General features: G+C 37.3%; 1 protein-coding gene across 2 annotated transcripts; it reads right to left on the bottom strand.

Moving 5' to 3' along the window:
• Positions 1 to 1,880: 1,880 nt before the first annotated feature.
• On the bottom strand, positions 1,881 to 18,856 carry LOC121860141 (geranylgeranyl transferase type-2 subunit beta-like). 2 transcript variants are annotated; one of them, XM_042357190.1, is made up of 7 exons: positions 18,762 to 18,856; positions 16,213 to 16,320; positions 14,856 to 15,056; positions 11,368 to 11,526; positions 8,535 to 8,679; positions 4,621 to 4,820; positions 1,881 to 2,536 (listed from the first exon to the last, which is right to left on the bottom strand). In XM_042357190.1, exons 1-7 carry the CDS (start codon positions 18,762 to 18,764, stop codon positions 2,351 to 2,353), a joined length of 1,002 nt encoding a protein of 333 aa, XP_042213124.1. In that variant the 5' UTR covers positions 18,765 to 18,856; the 3' UTR covers positions 1,881 to 2,350. The 2 variants fall into 2 exon arrangements, with proteins under 2 accessions (XP_042213124.1, XP_042213123.1); XM_042357189.1 differs by lacking the exon at positions 18,762 to 18,856 and adding an exon at positions 17,155 to 18,220.
• Positions 18,857 to 21,105: the final 2,249 nt, after the last annotated feature.

Genomic DNA, 21,105 nt, shown 5'->3' with positions numbered 1-21,105 from the left:
CTTATGCAGTTGTAATAAAGCCATGGTTACCTCCAAATAATTACCAACAAACTCGATAGATAGCAGCAATCATCTAAACGGCTGGAAGTCAATTCTCAGCACAAGGTTATACACACACAATACTGCCCACTTCCTTAAAGGTTTATGTGATATGTCATCTATTGGATAAAATTTGGTTTGATTCTTCCACAGACCCTTGACTGGAGTACAACTAAGTTTATACCATGGGATTTGGGCTCCAAAATTTGGGCTGGAACCCATCTCACCTTTAAACACAGGATGCTATGGAAAATTGGGTCCGACAGAACGAGAATTCACCTAAGGAGCACTTTTTCAGGAATGCATATTGCCTGTTAAGTGGGACCTACTGCACAGCATTTTACTTTTTGTGTACTTCTGAATGTTGAATTTCTAGTCAACAATAATCAGTGTATGTATGGGGTATTAGTAAACTTCAATATTCATTTCCATATAACTTTTAATGTAGTGACCACTGGATGTCACATATACAAAATCTTACAGTCCCATTACTTAAATTATTAATAAAATATGAAATAGAATTAACCCTTGACAATTCATTTGGCTAGAGAGTGAACCATACCACAGATATACATAACCACAAATTCCTTAATGGTGGGGATTTATGGGGAAAACTAGAATAGGGGCTGGAATGCTCAAAATCCTCACCTAAACCCCTATAACCAATTTCAAAACCCCAATAACATGAATACAAAGACACGGTAAAACAACTGAGCATAGTCTATAAACAATAAAGGCCAAATATAATAAATATGAGGACAATGTTAGGCCAGAGTAGGTGACAAGACTGAGTCAGCTGGAGGAACAACAAAACACAGACATGGTTAAATGACTGAACAAAATCCATATGTGATAAAAGATAAACATTTTAAATAATTAGTATAAAGATAATGTAAAATATTAAAACACTATAAACTATTCCTAAGGTTGGAGACAGGGAACAGGGAGCAGAGGTTGGTGAAGGAAGGAACCACAAGACAGATCATCATAACAACAACAATTACCCTAATAATGTCTTTATAGTTACCATTTATCACCTACTGTACTGTAATGTAATGTACTGTACTGTACTGTACTGTACTGTAATGTACTGTACTGTACTGTACTGTACTGTGCTGTACTGTACTGTACTGTACTGTACTGTAATGTACTGTACTGTACTGTACTGTGCTGTACTGTACTGTGCTGTACTGTATTCTGGGGTTCCATCACCAGTGCCTTTAGTCACATCACCTTCCTCTGCCCCCTCATTTCATCCTCCTACGTAATACAGGTTGACAATCCCTAATCTGAAATCCTTGGGACCAGAGGCATTTCGGATTTCGGAATTTTTCGGTTTTCAGAATGGTTAGTTTTTTTTTTGTATTTTTTTTAGCCCATCTGGGCACAAGTCACTGACCCACATTGGGGCCTGGGAGGAATATAATTATAATTATAATTATAATAATAATAATAATAATAATAATAATAATAATAATAATAATAATAATAATAATAATAATAATAATAATAATAATAATAATAATAATACAGGTAATAATAATAATTCATAGGTCTACTGTAGGTCGTGTTACTCACTTTTTATCTTTTCTTCATTCTTGTATTTTTATTATTATTAGTATTATTAGTATTATTATTATTATTATTATTATTTTATTAATACAGTATTATTGTTATCATTATTATTTTATTTTGGTGTATTCTTTAATTAAAATTTTTATTTACTATGAATAATTACAGGTATTATTATTATAATTATTATTATTATTATTATAATTAGTATTACTATTACATTTTCGCCCCCCAGGCCCTGATGTGGGTCAGTGATCTATGCCTGGGTGGGCTAATCCCCGTAAAAAAAAAAAAAAAAATTACTCCACAAAAAACTTTCGGTTTTCAGAGCTTTTCGGATAAAGGGTTGTCAACCTGTAATGTCAACAGCTGTGAACCAAACATTTTCTCATAAGCTCTAACAATATATCCAATATGGATAATGTCACCACAAGTTGCCAAACTTTTTCATAAGAAAAGTGTGTAATTACATAGAAATAGCACATAATATTTGTTGAGCACTTCTCACAGTTCAAACCATGTGATCTAATAGCTGCTGCTGCTGCTTCTTTACACCACCAAAAGCATTTTTTATTCACCTCTGCACTGTTAACTTTGCAGGAAAAATCTGTGAATAGTTGCAATTACTGAAACTGCAAATTTCTAAAGAAATGGGATTAAATTAGAGGCACAGTGCATATACTCTAATGCTACTCCTTCCATCATGAATTATCCAGGACTGACTCTATTACCTATCTAATCAAGTTGACATTATCTGGACTGAGACAGAGATACGATCTAGTACATGTTGAGGCATACAGAACACCGGGTTGATCTGTTTAAGGCCAGTTTCTCCGAGTAATGAGAGACCAGCGAGTCCAAAGAGAGTGTGGTAAAGGTCAACCATATCACCTGGCCGGTCTGTAAACCCACCAGTCTCAGGGTCCTGGTGAAAAAAATTACAATTAATAATGATAAACAGACAATTCCAATTATTTATTGTAGTTTTATTATTTGAGCAAAAGTTGTCATCTTTAGTTGTTTTTTATATAAGTGTATGAGTGTTTGAATACAGTAAAATTTATAACAAATTCTAAAGGGGGTAAAGACATCATTATGAATACCCCTTCAGTAGTCCACACAATCTTAAAAATAATATATCAAATATAAAACTAAAATGAAGTATTGATCCTGAAATCACTTGTTTGTTTTGCTGGAGTGCTCACAAAACTGTCCAACAGAGTACATGCCATCTACGGTACAGGGTATGGCACAAGTCTTTGCATTCTAAACTTCCCTCTTATGGTTTCTCTCCCCCACTTTGTTCTCTAATTTCTAGCTTCCTTGAGAACCGATCCATGGCAGTTGTTGTCGTTCTTTCACCTGCTCTCTTCTTTCTTTTTATTAATGATTTACTTCACACTATGACTATTTCTATCCATTCTTACGCTGATGATTCTACTCTTCACTCTTCTTAACATTTTTCCCTTCCCCCTATTTCTCAAACTAGATCTGTTTCTAGAGCTGATATCATTTCATCTATCAATGTAGATCTGTGCAGCATCTCCGAATGGGAAGGTAGAAACTTGGTTAAATTCAATAGTAATAAAACTCAGCATTTACCAATTACACTTTCCAAATTAGATGATCTCCCACCAATCACATTTCAGGACGCAATCATTCTGCCAAGTTCTAAAATAGATAAGCTCGGCCTCACCATTTCCTCTTATATGTCATGGAAGCCACACATCCACAGCATTGCTAAAGCTGCCTCCCGAAAGCTGGGAATGCTGTACATGCCGTAGCTACTTAACTCTTGAGCAGTTGCTTCAAGTTTATAAGGGATTCATTTGTCCTAACTTGGAGTACCGCTCTCATATCTGGGGTGGCTCTTCTTCTGTCCAACTGTTAGATAGGGTGGAATCAAAGGCATTTCGTCTTATTAACTCTCCTCCTTTAGTTGATAATCTTTCTTCCCTTTCTCTTCGCTGCAATGTTGCTTCACTCTCACTTTTACAGGTACTTTTAACGGGCAATGTTCGGTGGATCTGGCATTCTGTGTACCGCCGGCAAGGCCGTGAGCTCGAAACACTCGTCTTGCCCGCGGTGCCCACAGTTTCTCTGTGGATGTCTGTCACACTAGAATAACCCGTTATAGTACAACCTTCTTTCCTCACACAGCCAAACTGTGGAATGCTCTGCCTTCGTCTGTGTTTCCATACTCATACAATCTGTCTCACTTCAAAAAGCTGGTTTTCCGGCATCTTCGTGGTGTAAATTAATATGATCTTTTTCTTTTCTATTTTTAATTTCTTTTTACTCTTATTTGTTTCACCCCCCAGACCCCATTGTGGGTCAATGACCTGTGCCTGCGTGGGTTATTACCCGTAAAAAAAAATAAAATAAAATAAAATTACAACTACCAGTCGGCAATCTCAATTTTTTTTTGACCTGTGCAATGCATATCTTAATGCCAACATTCCTCTGTGGTAATTGGAAAATAAGTCTGAAGTATTTTTTTAGTGAAATACACCGAGAAGACTACACCAAGTGTGGCTACGTTATGTGGACACCTGTACGACACTTTCTTCTTCTTCCTAAATATTCTTTTGGAAAAGCAGCAAAGTTTCAATGAGAAAATTTGCTATTTTTGCAACAAACTGATTGGTTTACTAGCATTTATTTGACTAAAAGTGTTGTAATATTAGGCATAATATTTATATATTATTTTTGAAGTAAAATAATTAATACCTTTTTCAGTTTTGTTAACTATTTCAGCTGTTTGTCTAGCAAATTTGTCAGCCTGTATTAAGGACTTAAAGTGCCTAAACCTGCAGGCTCTAGTTATGATGCAAATGTGTAACTAGGTGATGAATTAGTCCCAGCCACTAATGGTCTACCTGTGTTCAACCTCAGACACTTAGTGCAATAATACATGAAGGATTGTTAGGTCATTTGAACAAGTATCCAACACAATACAGGTTAATCTTAAATCTTTTCACATTGAGACGGAAATTATACTAAACATACCTGCGTTGCCATGATGAAGAGACGCATTTTACTGGAGTTAATCCAATGAAGTCTTCCAAGCACGGTGAGAGAGGCCAACACCCACCACGAGTAACACACATCTGGCAACTTCTCCGGTCGTCCGTTCAGTCCACCAGATGGCAGTTGACGCTCACACAGCCACCAACCCAGAAGGTCACCATTAATCCTGTGTAACTGACCTTCAACAAGAGCAGAAATTCAGTCCTAGTAAATATCCATTGATTTCTAAGACAAGTACAGAAATAAAGTATTATTTTCTGCTGCTTTAGTGATATTAGAAACATCATATTCCTGGATTGTTTATTCATTACACCAATGGTTTACTGTGTTGGTACACCTTATGGTCCCTTACGGTTCATCACCACCGATTTATGGTCTTTTTCTGTGTTAGTTTGGGTTACTGGTTCCCCAGTTACCATCAGGCAAAATTTAAGCAAGTTGTACAGCTTGATGCCTTTCCTATCTCAAACCCACTTTTACACAGCGGTTACAGTTCAAAATTTTCATTTCATAAGGATCTTTGAGGGAGACCTGAGATACATACCAATACAGTAACAAGCACCTCACAGGAAGAACTCATAAGACTGTGCAGTGCTTGAGTACAATACAGGCTAACCACTGAATTTCTGGCAATCACTGGTCTGGAACCTCTTATGGTCCAGACCAGAGCCGTAGATGGCGTGAGTTCAGTCAACCGGGCAAGTATGAGCAAGTGCATCCCTTTATAAATGTTGTACAGTACAGAACTGCACAGTACAGTACAGTATTGTATTTTTATAAGAACCTTATACAGAGTACTGTAATTGAATTTCCAAGGGATTCAAATGCCACATGGAAACCTCATGGTCCTCTTATGGTGAGAAGTATTACAAATCTTTAAAATACTGTACTGTACTGTACTGTACAGGCAGATCCCAATTTTTCTAAGTTAAGGTTGTTGTAACAGTAATTATAAAAAGAATAACTGCTAAAATTAGCTTCAGAGGGCTGGGACACATCAATGATAAAAAGTGACTTGTTTTGTTTACACCAATGATGTAATAGATGTGTGTACAGTACATTTAGTAACCAATTTAGAGAGTTAAGAAAATGTTATAGTACAGTGATCTTGATTAAACCAGTACACAAAATGTTATGTCAAAGAAAGAGGAATGCTCAGTGCAACTGCCTTATGGGGAGGGTTTGGTGTAAATGGGGTGAAAATGGTCGAGAAAATAAAAACTTGAGACATGGCTTCACTCACAAGGTGCTGCTATATGATGGCAAAGTTTCATTGCTACATTGTTCATATTTATGGATTTATTGGGGGTTTTCCGAGCCCCTCCCCCCACCCCAAAGGGTAACCTGTTGGTGATAGCTGTAAATATGTTTTAACAAATTTAGCCTAAAACAGCCACTCCCTGCTGCTCTCCCTCCCTCCCCAAGAGACACAGTGAGCGTCACAGGTGGAGGGTGTCAAGTGAGCCGCCCTTATTTCCAAACTAACTGTTTCAATAATAACAAATTTATATCTCGGCCACTTTTTTACCTATGTCAGTGAAAAAAAAAACAGATAAAAGATAAGCCAATACTCTACTCTACAAAGTTATACATTTTGATTTTGATTATCATGTAAGGTGTTTTTTTTTGTAGGGGGGGGGGGATTTATTTATTTACTAATTTATTTATTTTTGCAAAAAAATTACTATTTTTTCCTTTCAAATTTCAGATTAAAAAAAAAATTTGATGCATAGTTGTCAAGAACAATCGTTGTTCTCTTCAGAGAAAAAGTTTCATGTTCAACCAATCATTAGTTATGATGGTACAGTATACAGTATTGTACAGTACTGTATTAACTTCAGAAAAAATAATTTTTAAGAAAAAATTTGTGGGGAGTGATGAAAGGGAGGAGGGGTTTAGGGGAGCTTAAATTCATACTTACCGTATATACTCATGTATAGTTTGAGTTTTTAAAACCAAATTTTTAGGCAAAAAATTGGGGGGTCGTCCTATACATGCGTAATAATTTTGTTAGGTTGAACCCGTGCATGATGGGAAGGGCGAGGGGCAACTTTTAGCTTCAGACATGAAAAATAATTACCATTTACTGCCAGTAAACAATGGAAACGTAAAATATGTACCAATTAGTAATGAAAAGTTGTGCAGTTCCTTCAGCAAATGAAGCTCACCAACTTACAATAGGCTAAATTACCTTACAACGTGCTTTCAGCAGCCTATGTTGAAGTTCTTAGCACAGGCTAACTTATCATATCATATACGGTATCACAGTTCTCATTGATCTACAAAAAATACCGGTAATAAAAACCTTTTCGATATTTCACACTTCATAAAATACCCGGTAATCTACTTCAGCCTCCTATTGTTTACAACGACGCATGACGCATCACGCACCACCAGCTGTATCAGCTAGACGGTACACGTGTTTTTCGAATCGTTTTCAGTTAAAAAACTGTTACATCACATGTATATTTTACCTTAACTGTGCCTGAATGAATATATTCTCGGAAAAAAATAGTAGTTTTGCTGAAACGTAATATATTTTAATGTAAAATAGGATAAAATACATGACGAAAACAAAAGATTTTACCTAACCTTCCGATGTTCAAGAGAAGTTACTCGTTTTTTTAATAGTTTTTGGTTAAAATATTGTTATATTACAATGGTATTCTATTCATACTGTGCTTGATATACTACATTCACGGAAATGTAATATTTTTGCTGAAATGACGTACGTATTACAGTGGAAAGTGGGATAAAATCGTGATGAAAACAATGACTTTCGCTTTCTTTCGTTCAAAAGATGTTACCGTAATCGCTTTTCGAATGGTTTTCAGTTAAAAAACTGTTGTATTACGATAATATTCTATCCTAATTGACTTGAATAAATACTACGATACCATATTTCTGAATATTTTCATTAAAATCCTTCAAAATCATATTCCTTGCCATCGTCTGCAGCACCAAACAGCTTCTCCCAGTCCTCTCCTTGAACAGGGCTAGAGGGTACGTGTTTTTCGAATCATTTTCAGTTAAAAAATAATTATTCACACGTATATTTTACCTAAACTGTGCCTGAATGAATATATCCTCGGAAATAAATAGTAGTTTTGCTGAAACGTGATGTATTTCAATGTAAAATAGGATAAAATACATGACGAAAACAAAAGACTTTACCTAAGCTTCTGTTCTTGAGATGTTACTCGTTTTTTTAATAGTTTTCGGTTAAAATTCTGTTATATTACAATGATATTCTATTCATACTGTGCTAGATATAATACATTCACGGAAATGTAATATTTTTGCTGAAATTACGTACGTATTACAGTGGAAAGTGGGATAAAATCGTGACGAAAACAATGACTTTCGCTTTCTTTCGTTCAAAAGATGTTACCGTAATCGCTTTTCGAATGGTTTAGTTAAAAAACTGTTGTATTACAATAATATTCCCTCCTAATTGACTTGAATAAATACTTGAATGGAAATATACAATATTTTTGTTGAAACTACCCGCGTTTCAGTGTAAAGTGTCATAATAATAAATGGTAAACAATTTGCCTTCGGCACTCGTGTTTCAGGCACGGCGAGCCTCAGTTTATAGGACGTAGAGCGTTTTTAGTGAAGGTTTTGTTGTTCCATTACCCTCAAAAATTTGGGTCGAACTATAAACGAGGAATATCGTAAATTAATGATTTCTTGGTCAAAAAATCAGGGTCGACCTATAAACGAGGGGGGGTTATAGACGAGTATATACGGTATGTTGTCCTTTAATAACGACATGAAAATGAAAGTGATTGGCCAAAAAATTTAAATAAATTGTTATAGCCAAATGCTCCCCTCAAATACATGAGATTAAATGATGATAGTTGTTAAAGTAATAAGATGTAAGGACCAACCTGTAATAGAGAGGAGGCCAACACAGCAGTAGATCTGCCCTGCATGACTCTCTGACCCAGGTCTTGTTCCAAACCCACCATCTACATTTTGACACTTCATAACAAACTCAACTGCTTTGTCGGTATTAATGGCATCCAGTCTTTTCTGTAATAACAATATTACAGAAAGTTAAAAATATGAAATTGAAGAATTAATCTTAAAATCCTCTTTCTTAGCTGTGATAGCAAGTCAGATCTTGCAACTGTGGTAGCTAGTTATGGTCAGTCCCTTCTATAATGACTGAAAATAAGTGAAGCAGGAAGAGTTGAAGTAGATGAGGTTCTGTGACGCAGGAAAAACATTTTCTTCCCGGGATTTCCACAGTGAGTTGGTCCAAAGTATTAATGAGTGTTGGTAGGTAATGGTTATAGAAAATGGAATTTCAACAGAAAGTCATGGGTCTTCCCACATGAGCTAGTGGGCATACTGTGGGTGTGTGGTGGTGGCAGCACTACTGGGTGTACCTCAACACAATACTGACTGTTTAAGTACCTGTATCTATAGAAGAGTGAAAGTGATGAGATGAGAATATGTACAGTAATTCAGTTTTATCATAATATTAGTACTTCTTTTTTGTCAGTGTAGCTTATTCTTAACATTCGCCTATAACACCACATTTCAGAGGCCTCCAACCTCTTTCAGGTGTCCATGCATCTGACCCCTACATCAGTCATTCGCATATAAAACCATTTAGCAGGCTCTTTTCAAATTAAAATTAATATCCCTCTTCGTTAGGTCTTTTAGATTATTACAGTAAATGCAGTTTTGCACGAGGATGGTCGCCTGCGGTTTCTGCGCAGGCGACCATCCTCGTGCACTCCCAGGTGCGGTGTTTCCACGATTGGCAACGACCACAGATTTTCGGGGTTCCGATAAATCGGTCGAGAGGACAGTTGTGAATTGGTCCTACATTCACCTTCGGAGGGAGGGGGCCCACCCACCAGCCGATGAGTTCGTTGGATGGACGTTTGGAGACCGGGTTGATGCGGCGTTCCATGTCCAGTAGTTGTGGGAGAAGAGGGCGAAGATCGTCGATAGGGATCTCCCAGGGTACGTGGCGAACCATTACCTTGGTACGACGAGTTTCTGGGGTGATGATGGTGAACTTCAGCATCACCTCCCCCTGGGGAGCAGGAAAGCCCACCTGAGTGAGCAGGCGTACCATCTCGTCCATTTGTGTGGTGACTATCACGGCTGTGGGACCTCGGCGGAGGCGAAGTGTTGAGTCCTGAAGTGGAGAGCAGTGACGGAAGAACCAGGTCGTCCGTGTGCTCAGAGGCAAGTCCCGAGGGAAGGCGAGACGACGAAGGCGCGACGGTGCAGGGAGACAAAGGGAATCCCCTACGTCCATCGTCGGCGGAGGGTCGGTCATTGAGCCACATGTAGGCTCACTTGGGGACCCCGATGACAGGAGGAGTCCACCCTCTACAGCCCCAGAAGGGGTGCAAGGGGGAGCTGTGGCCCCTGCTGGAGACCCTGACTTCTGAGGTTTCTGCTTCTTCTTTGGCGTGTCTTCAAGAAGAAAGTTGTCAGCATCACTGTCACCTACTGCCGCCGTTTCCAACGAACGGGAGCGTTTAACGGCGGGCATAGGGCACGTTGGCAACACTGCAGTCAGGTGGAGTGGTGATGACGTCACTGCTACGTCACACTATCACATTGCGCATGAGCAAACTTGAAAAACTTTGCTCAGAGGGATCGGGAGTAGGACCAGATGTTTTATCCCCCAAAATGACAAAGTCCAAAAGTAACAAAAAAAATATATGCCAGATGCTGACAACTGGGTCTTACTATAGTTGTTTGCACAGGCTGGGATTGGTAGACTCGCTGAATTCGTCAGAAATACAAATTTTAAGGAGCAGTCTCTTACAGCCTTTGTTGACACTACGCACGCATGCGCGTTCCTCCACTAAGCTGTTAAAAAGTTTTTGTAATGCCTCTTCACTATCTGTACTAAGAGTATCATCTGTATAGTGTATATTTAATGATACTTTAACATTAACTTTTATTCCTTCATTATCACTTACAGCTTCTCTTAATAAGAATTGTGAATATATATTATACAATGTTGGAGATAGAACACAGTCTTGTCTTACTCCCTGGCTAACTGTGAACCAATTATTAAGTTCATTATTTACTAACTGCAGCCAATAAAGATTCTTTAAAATTCTAACATCTCCTTAATTAATGCCTATTTTTCCCATTATCTCTATAACTTTATTGTGCTTTACCTTATCAAAGGTTACTACTGTATCATCTGTATGCAAAAATTACAACAGATTTAATGTTAATACCACAGTTAGGGTTATGTTCCTACAGGCTATTTTTATAACATTTTTCCCACTCAATAAGTACTGTACTTCACTTACCTACCTCTTTTGTCATAGTAATAACAAGGACAATCCTGTTATGGCAACTTGCAGCATAAATAGCCACAATAACCAAGTTTTTCCAACAGTGATCTTAAAATAGTCTGAAGATCCCATGTGGTCATGCCCCACCTTTACAATAGCCTTCCACAAACAATTATTTAAGAAAAGGAAGCAGAGCAAATCACAACAAAAGCTCAAATATCAGCGTTTATCCCATACAGTGGTAAGTGTTGTATATATTGTGTCTAACAGAAATTAAACATTGTAAGCCAAGTACAGGCAACATACAGATCATAAGGGGGCTTCAGGCCAGGACATTTAGGGTCATTCATTAAACACAATCTTGAATCAACAGAGACTATTATATGAACAAATAGTTGCTATAATTCACAGGAAGTAACAAACAGATAATATTACTCACAAGTAGAGCCAAGCAAGCAACGGCACAGAAGGAAAATCTGGTGTCCACTTCTCCCCACTGGTCACCGGAGAATGACCCATCCTCATTCTGCAGCCCAACAATGAACTTCACTACACCATCAACATCTGCTTCCTCTATGCTGTCTAATATTACCAATAACTGAAAGAAAATTAAATCATTGTATTTAAGGACTTGCTTAACATGCTGGCAATTAAAGTGTACAGTAATTAGTTGTTAGACTCTTATCCCTCCACAATAAAACAGTACAGTACAGGCAATAATGTTATTTACTTTATGAACAAGAAGACTGGTACAAGATTATGATAGCCCAGAGGATATAATGTACCTGCAATTAATTAGAAAAACCCATAAATTTTAATTCTGAGAAAAAAATATATTTCGGTCAAAAAATTACTAAGGCTTACATTCTCATCGATTTCGGCCCAAAATTGGGTTTTGCTGAAAATATCAGTAAAGGTCCTCCTGAGCATTCTGATTCCAAATCTATGGTCCAGGGTTCGATTGCAAGATAATTAGTGGTCGTATTGATGCTTAGAAGATTTTAATGACTTCTTCAATGCTGTACTGTAATAATTACTCGCCAACTATGTGTTTTGGAGTTGTGATTTTGGAGTTATTCTGGAGATACAGTAGAGCCTCAATCAGGGTGACTATTGACCAGACAAAATAAAATTCCCTGCCTTTTCCAGGTTTTCCAGACTAGTAGACACCCTTTCAATAAATTAACTAATCATGGCAGATCCCGGTCCGAAAAATGCAAAATTCCACAAAAAAATAACTTATTAGAGGCTGGGGTTGGAGATAACACTGCTCATCTTGGCAGTTTAAAGAAAATCAGTTGTTTTTATTATGTTATTACTGCGCATCAACAACTAAGGTCTTTAAGTGCATAACAAAGTTATTAAAACTCTATCACATCAACAATAGAAAATATGAGAATTCTCTGAGTTGAAAATCAGATATAACGTATTTTGCGACATATAAGATTCACGTTTTTGTCTGAAAAATGTCTTAAAAATCAGCCTGTGTCCTAGATGTCTCCCACAGTCTCCCACAAGCTAATGAATCCCCCAGTTGCTGTCTCCGGTAGGCTAAATTCTACCTAACCCAACTCCAGAATTATAAATATGTTATTGCTTACTTAAACACATTATTATTATTTTTAATTAAAAAATAATTATTATAAATATAAAAAGTCGATCTATAACTATTCTGTACTGTACTGATGACGATAACCCGACTGGAGTAACATCCATGAGGCAGACACCCAACTCTTCAGAGGTACCCAAGCAGTAACAATTTCTGAGCTCTTACAAGCATTACAATCTAGTAGTGCCATACCTGCAACATTTATTTTAAATTCTACAAATACCTGAAACAAATGAAGATTTACAGATACAGTGACCCCTCGTTTAACGAACGCCTCGGTTAACGAACTGCCTTCCATAAGGATCTTCAATTCGGTTAACGAACAAAAATTCGGTTTAACGAATTTCTTACGAATCGACCTCAACATGTTTTCGCTTGCACTGACCGGGCAACCAGCTTTAGTATCAGTCCGCCAATACATTAATCGGTTCTAGGGCTTAAATTCCTTACTATTTTAGTAAATATCAAGAAGTTTATACTATTCAATAATTTTAAAGTTTAATATTCAATTTTTAGTCATTTTAACAATTATTGAACATAATTGAAGGTAAAGTGACTAGTTTAATGCGCGGCATCCAGCCTCTTAACACAGCAAACAGGCGTTAGTCTCTCTCTGTTTTCACTGGAGGTAACATCTTGCTTGAGACTCTCTTCAACTAAGCGCTTTTTTTCTGTGTTTCCAAGCAAAATATTGGTCATTTTGAAATTTATTTTACATATTGACAATATATAATGCAGTGCAGTGTTGATTTAAAGAAAATAATCTTGAAATACACCAAGAGAACTAAAATTTTATGGGTGAAATGGTGCCATGGGGTGACTTCTCTTCCACCCCAATGCCTTCTCTTCTTCCTTCTCCTCCTCCACCTCCCACTTCAAATGCACATCATCATCATCATCCAGGAGCCTTCTACATACACACCTCAAAGTAAGTGAATTTTTCTACCATTTTTGTTGAATTTAGGAAATTTTCGGTGAGCTGGAACCAATTACCCAAAAACCCATTGAAACAATGGTTTCGGTTAACGAACTTTTCGGTTAACGAACGACCTTCTGCAACGGATTGAGTTCGTTAACCGAGGGGTCACTGTAACTTTCTTTTCACATTTGCGTCTTAACTCTGTGGCCAGGTTAGACTCGTCTCTGTAACCAGGCTACTGGGCCAAGGTGTTGTTTTTCAACTCGTACCTTCGGGTAGATATACATAACTTTCTTCATTTATTTTTACTGATATACACACACACACCATCCTACATACATACTGTGAAAAAAGTAAATGAAATAATTGTCCTTAGAGCAAACACATAAAAGAAATATACATTTCTTTGCACACGAGTTAGCTGGCTTAGTGTGGGAGCGGGAGGACAACTGGCTGGTTGGTGGTGGGGGGAGCATTGCTAGGGAATTGGCAGAAGCAGCGTCTGCATTGCTATGGTAAACAGGGAGTACAGATGTACAGTATATGCAAATGGCAACTGTGTCGAACTTTCATTTGGCTTTTATTTACTGGTATGGCAGTACCTTATTTATTGCTATTATTTTTATTTATTCCTCACATACAGACTGAGTCTGAGACAGTGAGACATGTGCCACAGAACACCCAGGCACAGACATGTACAATACACAAACCGTCTGGACTGATGCTGGACTTTCCAATCTTTTTTTTTTTAATATGTCTGGTGAATAGAGGGACAGCCCAGAGCACCTCAAAGAGTCCGTAAAAAGTGAATTCTGATATACTGAAGTCTGATTTATCTCTAAATAAATTGATACCCTTAGTTTATTTCTAGATAATCTATCTTTTTCATACCTATAAAACTCTAATAAACTACTACAGTACTGTACTTCCTTTTTCTTCTATCTGTGACCTTCACCTTTCCTCAATATCAGTTCCCACCTTACTTAATGCAAAGTACAGTAATTACACTCTGGTAATCTTCTCAACAACTGTTTCCTTCACTTACTCACAGCACTTATTTTTTCTTCTATCAACAACTCTCTCAGCAATACTGTACATCATCTTCACTTTAGTACAGTGGATTGATTCAACACTTTTGATGCAACACAACATCCTAAATCACTGTACAGTACTCTAGTTTGTCGTCTTTTTAAAGTTTAGTTTAGTCAAATTTCATTTTGAATGGTGTAGCCCCAAAGCTCAATTTAAAAGAAAAAATTAATGGAATACATTATTATTTTTTGAGTGTGTTAAAAGTATGTCATGTCTGTGTATGTCACTTGACGAAGAATTTTCCTCTGAAGTAATGGTGTGAGTATACAGTATTTTAAAGATAAAAATATATAAATAATACAAATACCTGGACAGCACTGAGTGTATACAGAAGATGAGCATCATGGCCGAGACTTGGGGAAAATCCACCACGAGTTTGATCCTGACACTGAAGAACAAATTCAATTATCTGAGAACGATCCATCCTCTCCAGCTGGGAGAGGAGATCCACTGCTGTAATTCCCCAGTACATGCCGGACATGCGAAAGTGTTCGGTCATTGTGAACTCCTGGTTATGGAAAAATGGTAATGAGATGTAAAAACTATCAATGGCATGTACTATGTAAGAAAAAGATCATTTAATCTATCAAGGAGAGTCTTCTGAAAAGATTATTTACACTGCATCTACATATCCACATTTCATTAGTACTGTATAAGATTCCTGCAACTGTAATCTCCCAAGGAGCAGATTAATAAGTTTTATTGATACAAAGGCTCTTACAATTCATATATGAAACTACTGTACCTGTACTCAAAATGAAAATGAGGGATTGATCCTGAAATTGAATTTCATAAACAAGACTGGAAATATACTCATTAGAAATTAAAGATTTGAAACCCATGATGGATCTTAACTCAAACAACGGGGACCTATCTTTCACAACAGCCCCTATTAAGGGATCTGAGAAACTGAGTCTGCCAATTAGGACTGGGGCCTAAAGAGTTGTAGGATCACAATGTGTTTGCACAAACCATTCTCTAGCTGTTGATGAGCTTGACAACTGAGAAGGAAGCAGAACCAACCTCACAACAACCAACCTCTGAGGAAGACCCACACACAAATTATAAATGTTAACCTAACTAATGATAACTAGGTTAGAAAACAGTACCGTACCATGATAGAAAACCCATACCCTACATATAACTTGTTAAAATGACAACAAGATCAGTTGGGCACATCTTTACCTATCCACTGACTTAAGAGTTGGAGAAGAATACTGAATAGATCTGCATAAAACTGAAAAGGCAGAAGAAATAATATCTTAAAGAAAAAAATATATATAATTGTAGCAATCCCTTCACACTGTTGCAGCTCTGAACAAACTTGAAGCATAAATAAAAAATTCCCAACAAAAGAATCCAACATCCATTCAAATGGCATCATGGTACAGTATTCCTTGACACTGAGTATTGCAGCAGTATACTGTACAAACCCATAATGAAATGCCGTAATGTTGTCAAGTTTCCCACATAACTAATGGCTTTCTTGATTTTCTGCACTTGAAACTTTGTCATACAGTATTCAAATCTGGTTGAACCCCTCCTATGCAAAATGTGTTGCTATGCCTATGACTCATAAGCCACACTTTAGCCTATTCCTAAAGTGACTTCCAAATGAAAAAAACACATTTTAATAAACATATTTCAATAATAAAAATACTTACATAATCCTCCTTCTTCTTGCTGTAGCCAACAATGTAGTCAGCATGTTTTTGGAGCAGGAGTGTTTTGGGATGTTCATCAGTTATCACCACATCTTTGGGATGACTTGCCTAGAAAGAAATTAAAACAGCAAAATAAACAAATAAATAAATATATAGTAATATCTCTGTTAGCTGAAATCCCTCAAATCCAGAACTCTCTGATAGCCGGAATTGAAATTTTCTCGTAAAATCATTCCCAAAGCCAGAATTTTCCTTTGGGAACGATTTTCCTAGGGCACATTTTGTGGAAAATTCTGAGAAGATTTTCCCAATACCCGGAAAATTCCAGGGAAGGGGGAGTTTTTTTCTGGGTCTGAGAGATGATGTAAATGCACAATTTCTAGAACTTCCAATAAAGAACATTTTTCCGTTACCCGGAAAATTCCGGAGAGACGAAATAATGCATTAAATCATCTCTTGAAGTTTGTCGAACTGAGTGAAAAGATAATTAAAAACATGGAGGATTGAAGCACAAAATCTTATCTTATGGCCTGGGGATTGACATATTCTAGTCTCAGCAGTCTACACTGTTGGACCAAACCAATGTACAGTACTGTAAGTTACTACTAGGCAGCTCCTCCCTCAGTGAACCAGCATCACAGCAATGATTCAAACTCCTAGCCTGGTGTTTACTTTGAGAGCCAGTCAGGCTTGAGGAATATCACTAGCTGTAACAACAGAGGAAATGATTGTAAAGATCCTGTAGGGAATTATGAAACGTAGGAGAGAATGATCATGAGTTGAAGGTAAATAACTTCACCCAACTATTCCAGTCAGAAATACTATAGTAAATTTGGAGGGAGCCAGTTGTAAGACAGTACTGTATAGCTACATTTACTGTAGCACAGAGTCAGGAAGATCTAAAGAGAAAACACACCTGTAAACTTTGGAATTGAAAATCACCTTTGGTTTAGACGTAGTGTACAGTGGTAAACAGACACATTGATCAGACATTAGGGAGAGAAAAGCAATTAAAACTTTTGGTTAAATATTTGTCCTAATAAATCCACAACTGTAAGAGCTGCACTGATAAACATTTTTAGGTGTTATGGCCGTAGGGCACAAAGAAGGACGTAAAGGTAAAATAATGGAATAACATAACCCAGGCAACAGTGTTACCTGCTACATCAATGAGTACAATTATTTGGCCACCATACAGCTGCTGCTACAGACATTTAAAAGGAACATCAAAGGGGTAAAGTATTAATACATAAATGTTTTACGATATAAACTTTCCCAAGGCCGATTTGTGCTTCAGTCTTCTCTACTGTTGCCACAACATGTTGGATTGGGAAGAGAAATTCTCCAGCTCCAAGGGTTTACTGGAATGCAGGAATTTAAACAATATGAGGTACATACAATACAGAACTGTAGCATCATTTAGATACAAATACTATATAGAAACATAGAATATCCATTAGGCTGTGATGGTTGGTTTTACCTGAACACAGAGTACAGTTCAGTAACTATGAGGCTAGTTTCTCAATTGAGGAAATTAAAAATGAAGAAAATTATTTAGCAGAGCCCAAGCAAATGAAAATGTTGGTTGGAGTTATTGGTGGAAGCAGAACTTGTTGCATCCAGGATATATGAGGAGAGGAAGTATCATTCTCTTGTCTAACAATTTTGAGCACAATAAGCATTTAACGAATCTCATAGGGATCTGGAATGTAGTAGTACTGTACTGTAGTGTACAAGTGGTGACAATATTGAAAGCGTCTGTACACCCCGTAGATAATTACTGTACTGTATTTGAGTGCAGAAGAGAAAACAACAACAGATAGACTTAAACAATTTATGGGACCTCAAATACACAGGCAGCCAGGAAAACCATGTCCCTGGAGGTGAAGTTTGACATTGTGAAGCGGCAGCAGACTCCCCAAAGGCTGTGTGGGCGACGGAGTGATGTCTCCATTCCACCTTCGAGAGTCCCCTTAGCCTTGAAGGGGACATGTAATGATGACCAGGATTGTTCTTATTGACGTGGTGAATGCTGTTAAATTATGTTGTAGGTATACGTAACGTAACGTAACGTAACGTAACCTAACCTAACCTAACCTAACCTAACCTAACCTAACCTAACCTTAACCTGCTAATATTGATGACTATAACACAAACATCAAAACAAATACAGACACTCCAGTTTATGTAAAGGTTCCATTCCTGGACCATATCTGTAAGCTGAATTACCTGTAAACTAAAAAAATGATCATTCCATAAGGTAAACTTGTACTGTTCACTATAATAAATCACAGATAACATCACACAGGGGTAGATATACATAATCCTCCACAAAGTTACCTTCTGAAATAACAGAAACTCTTACACAACCTGAATTTTGTTATAATAGAACTTATGGGAGGAATTCTGTACCTAAGTGTGTCTGTAATGGTGGTATAGTAGTCAATATTAACCTCTTTTTAATTAATTACAAGCTAAAGAACATCTCCATTATCACCTTCATTTCTACTGCTAACTTAACAATGATGACATACAGTACAGTGCTTTACCATTGTTAATAAGTGGTGTAGGATGGTGTGGGTTATAGTGTTGTTTACAGTGGTGGTGGACAGCTGACTCACAACAGCTGACTCACGACAGCTGACTCACTCATAACCAAGGAATATACAGAGAGGAAGGGGCCAGGGAATTAATAATACTAAATTAATTATTTTCCTTAGTTCTTAGTTGTTTGTGAGGGAAACATCATAGAGGAAAAGTGTCTTAGAATTGTTTGAACTATTGATTGAAAAGATAATAATAATAATATAGTTAATTTAGGAAAGTGTTATATGAAAGAAATTAACTTACAGATATTTTGGTTACTTTATAGTATAGTATCACACCGGTCTTTATTTAGTTATTAAAATTAGATTTTTCCTGTGTTTTTTGATGAGTTTTGAAGGAATTTGATATTAATTTCCACCATAAATCACGGGTTTTTTAGATACCCCCCCACCCCCACCCACCACTAAACATTGAGCTTAAGTGATAATCCTTAAAAATTAATATCTCAGTTATTTGTGGTGGAAATGTCATAGAAGAAAAGTGTCTTAGAATTGTGGTAAACATGATGAGTACCAGTGTGATACTATAAATTCACCTTAATTTTAATAACAAAAAGTTAGGTTAGGGAAGGAAGATTAGGTTTGATAGGTTGGTTTATTTAGATTAGGTTTGATTAAGTTAGATTAGGATAAGTTAGGTTTGGTGGTACAGTGAAATGCGCTTAATTTTCACCAATAGGTCAAGGGTTCGAACCTCAGCCCATACAGTTAGTAAACTCATAAGTCAAATTTGGTTAAGTTAGGTTACATTAGATTAGGGTAAGTTATTATTAGGTTAAGGTGTTAGATTCCACTCCTGTTTCACAAGTGATGTTTCTATTCCCTTATACCCATTTTTAGACAGACTTGACCAACACTGTTACAGGTTCAGATATATTCAGGAGCCAGTACATACCCAGTACTTGCTAACAGTGTGTAACAGACGTGATGGACCGCCCAAGGGGCTTACGAGCCATGAAGATGATAAAGTAAAAGTAAACTAAAAGTACAAAACTCAAACAGACAGTTGAACAACACAAGCAAACTATTCTGGTCCACCTTTAATGTCATTCATCCTGTTTGATAGCTCAGTAATCTCAGCCTCCCAGAAGGCCAATCTACTTTCTAGAAGTTTTACCTCTTTAACTCTGCAGGAATGTGAGTGGCTGATTCATCATCTGGATCTGAAGTTGCAAATAGCAGACTGCAATATGTTGCTAACTTTAAGTATGCTGTATGTGCAGGTGACCTCAACAAGGCTGAAGAAATTCAACATTGGGATATATTCCTGGACTGTGTTGATGCGTTCTGCTATCTGGGTGACATGATCGGTGCTGGTGGTGGTGCTGCAGCTTTATCAATTGCAAGAGTCAGAAGTTTGAGTTGTTGCCTTTATTGATGGCAAGAATACCTTCTCTTCGTGCGGGAGGAAAAACGTAGGCAACTGGCATGAAAAATATGATGTATGGCAGTGAAACATGGGCACTTGAAGAGGATATCCAATGTAGGCTTGAGCGAGTTAAAACAAGAATGGTGAGATGGATGTGTAGTTTGTGACACCGTTAGATACGAAACTTTGTTCAGGGTTACCGTGGTACCCTGTTATATGCCTTCTCTAAGTCTACACATACACAGTAGCTACAATTTTTTCTCCTTTCCTAAACATTTGTTCGGTAATAGCCTGGCCATAAATATTGTCGTCCCCCTACCTGGCATAAAACCAAACTGCATTCTGTGCATGTCACCTCTCTCTCTCTCTCTCTCTCTCTCAAGAATTTCCCAATCACTATTTCTACATCTTTCATAACCTGACCTAGCAGCTTCAGGCCCCTATAGTTCTTGCCTTTGTAACTGAACTGGGATAAAGACAAGATGGCTGATTCAACCTTGGATTTTCCCCAGAATGCATTTTGGTAAGCAAATGATGACTTAGTTGTGGGATAGGAGTATTAAATATTAAGGGTATCATCACACAGCATTGAGATTTTAGGCATTACCCTTATTGTAAGTCTTACTAAATCTTACCATGACAATTTTTTTAAGAAATTTTGCCAAAACTGCTACTATGAAACTTGGGGTTCATACAGTCCCTGATGAACAGTTGGCTTCTACAGTATTTATGTAAGGCACATGCACTCGGATGGAGAACTGCCATCATCTGTTGGCTGGGTGTGATTCTAGGGCAATTTGCCTAGCGCAGAAAGAGGCCTTCAATAATGATCTTACCAGACAGGGTAACACATGGCATTGTGATAGTATTTATTTTCATTAGAATAACTTACTATTAAGGTAAAATGAGAACACAATG

This window comes from Homarus americanus, unplaced genomic scaffold, assembly GCF_018991925.1.
Source record: "Homarus americanus isolate GMGI-L3 unplaced genomic scaffold, GMGI_Hamer_2.0 scaffold5831, whole genome shotgun sequence".
NCBI lineage: Eukaryota > Metazoa > Arthropoda > Malacostraca > Decapoda > Nephropidae > Homarus > Homarus americanus.
The sequence above is the reverse complement of the archived record's forward strand: the minus strand, read 5'-3'. Positions and strand labels throughout refer to the sequence as shown.

Coding starts and splice junctions, on each gene's coding strand:
- LOC121860141 (XM_042357189.1), bottom strand. CDS start 17,205: ATGTCTGATCAATGTGTCTGTTTACCACTGTACACTACGTCTAAACCA. Junction 16,321..17,154: donor ACACTACGTCTAAACCAAAG/GTGATTTTCAAT, acceptor ATTTCTTTCTAG/GCAAGTCATCCCAAAGATGT. Junction 2,537..4,620: donor TCTTCATCATGGCAACGCAG/GTATGTTTAGTA, acceptor TTTTTTCACCAG/GACCCTGAGACTGGTGGGTT.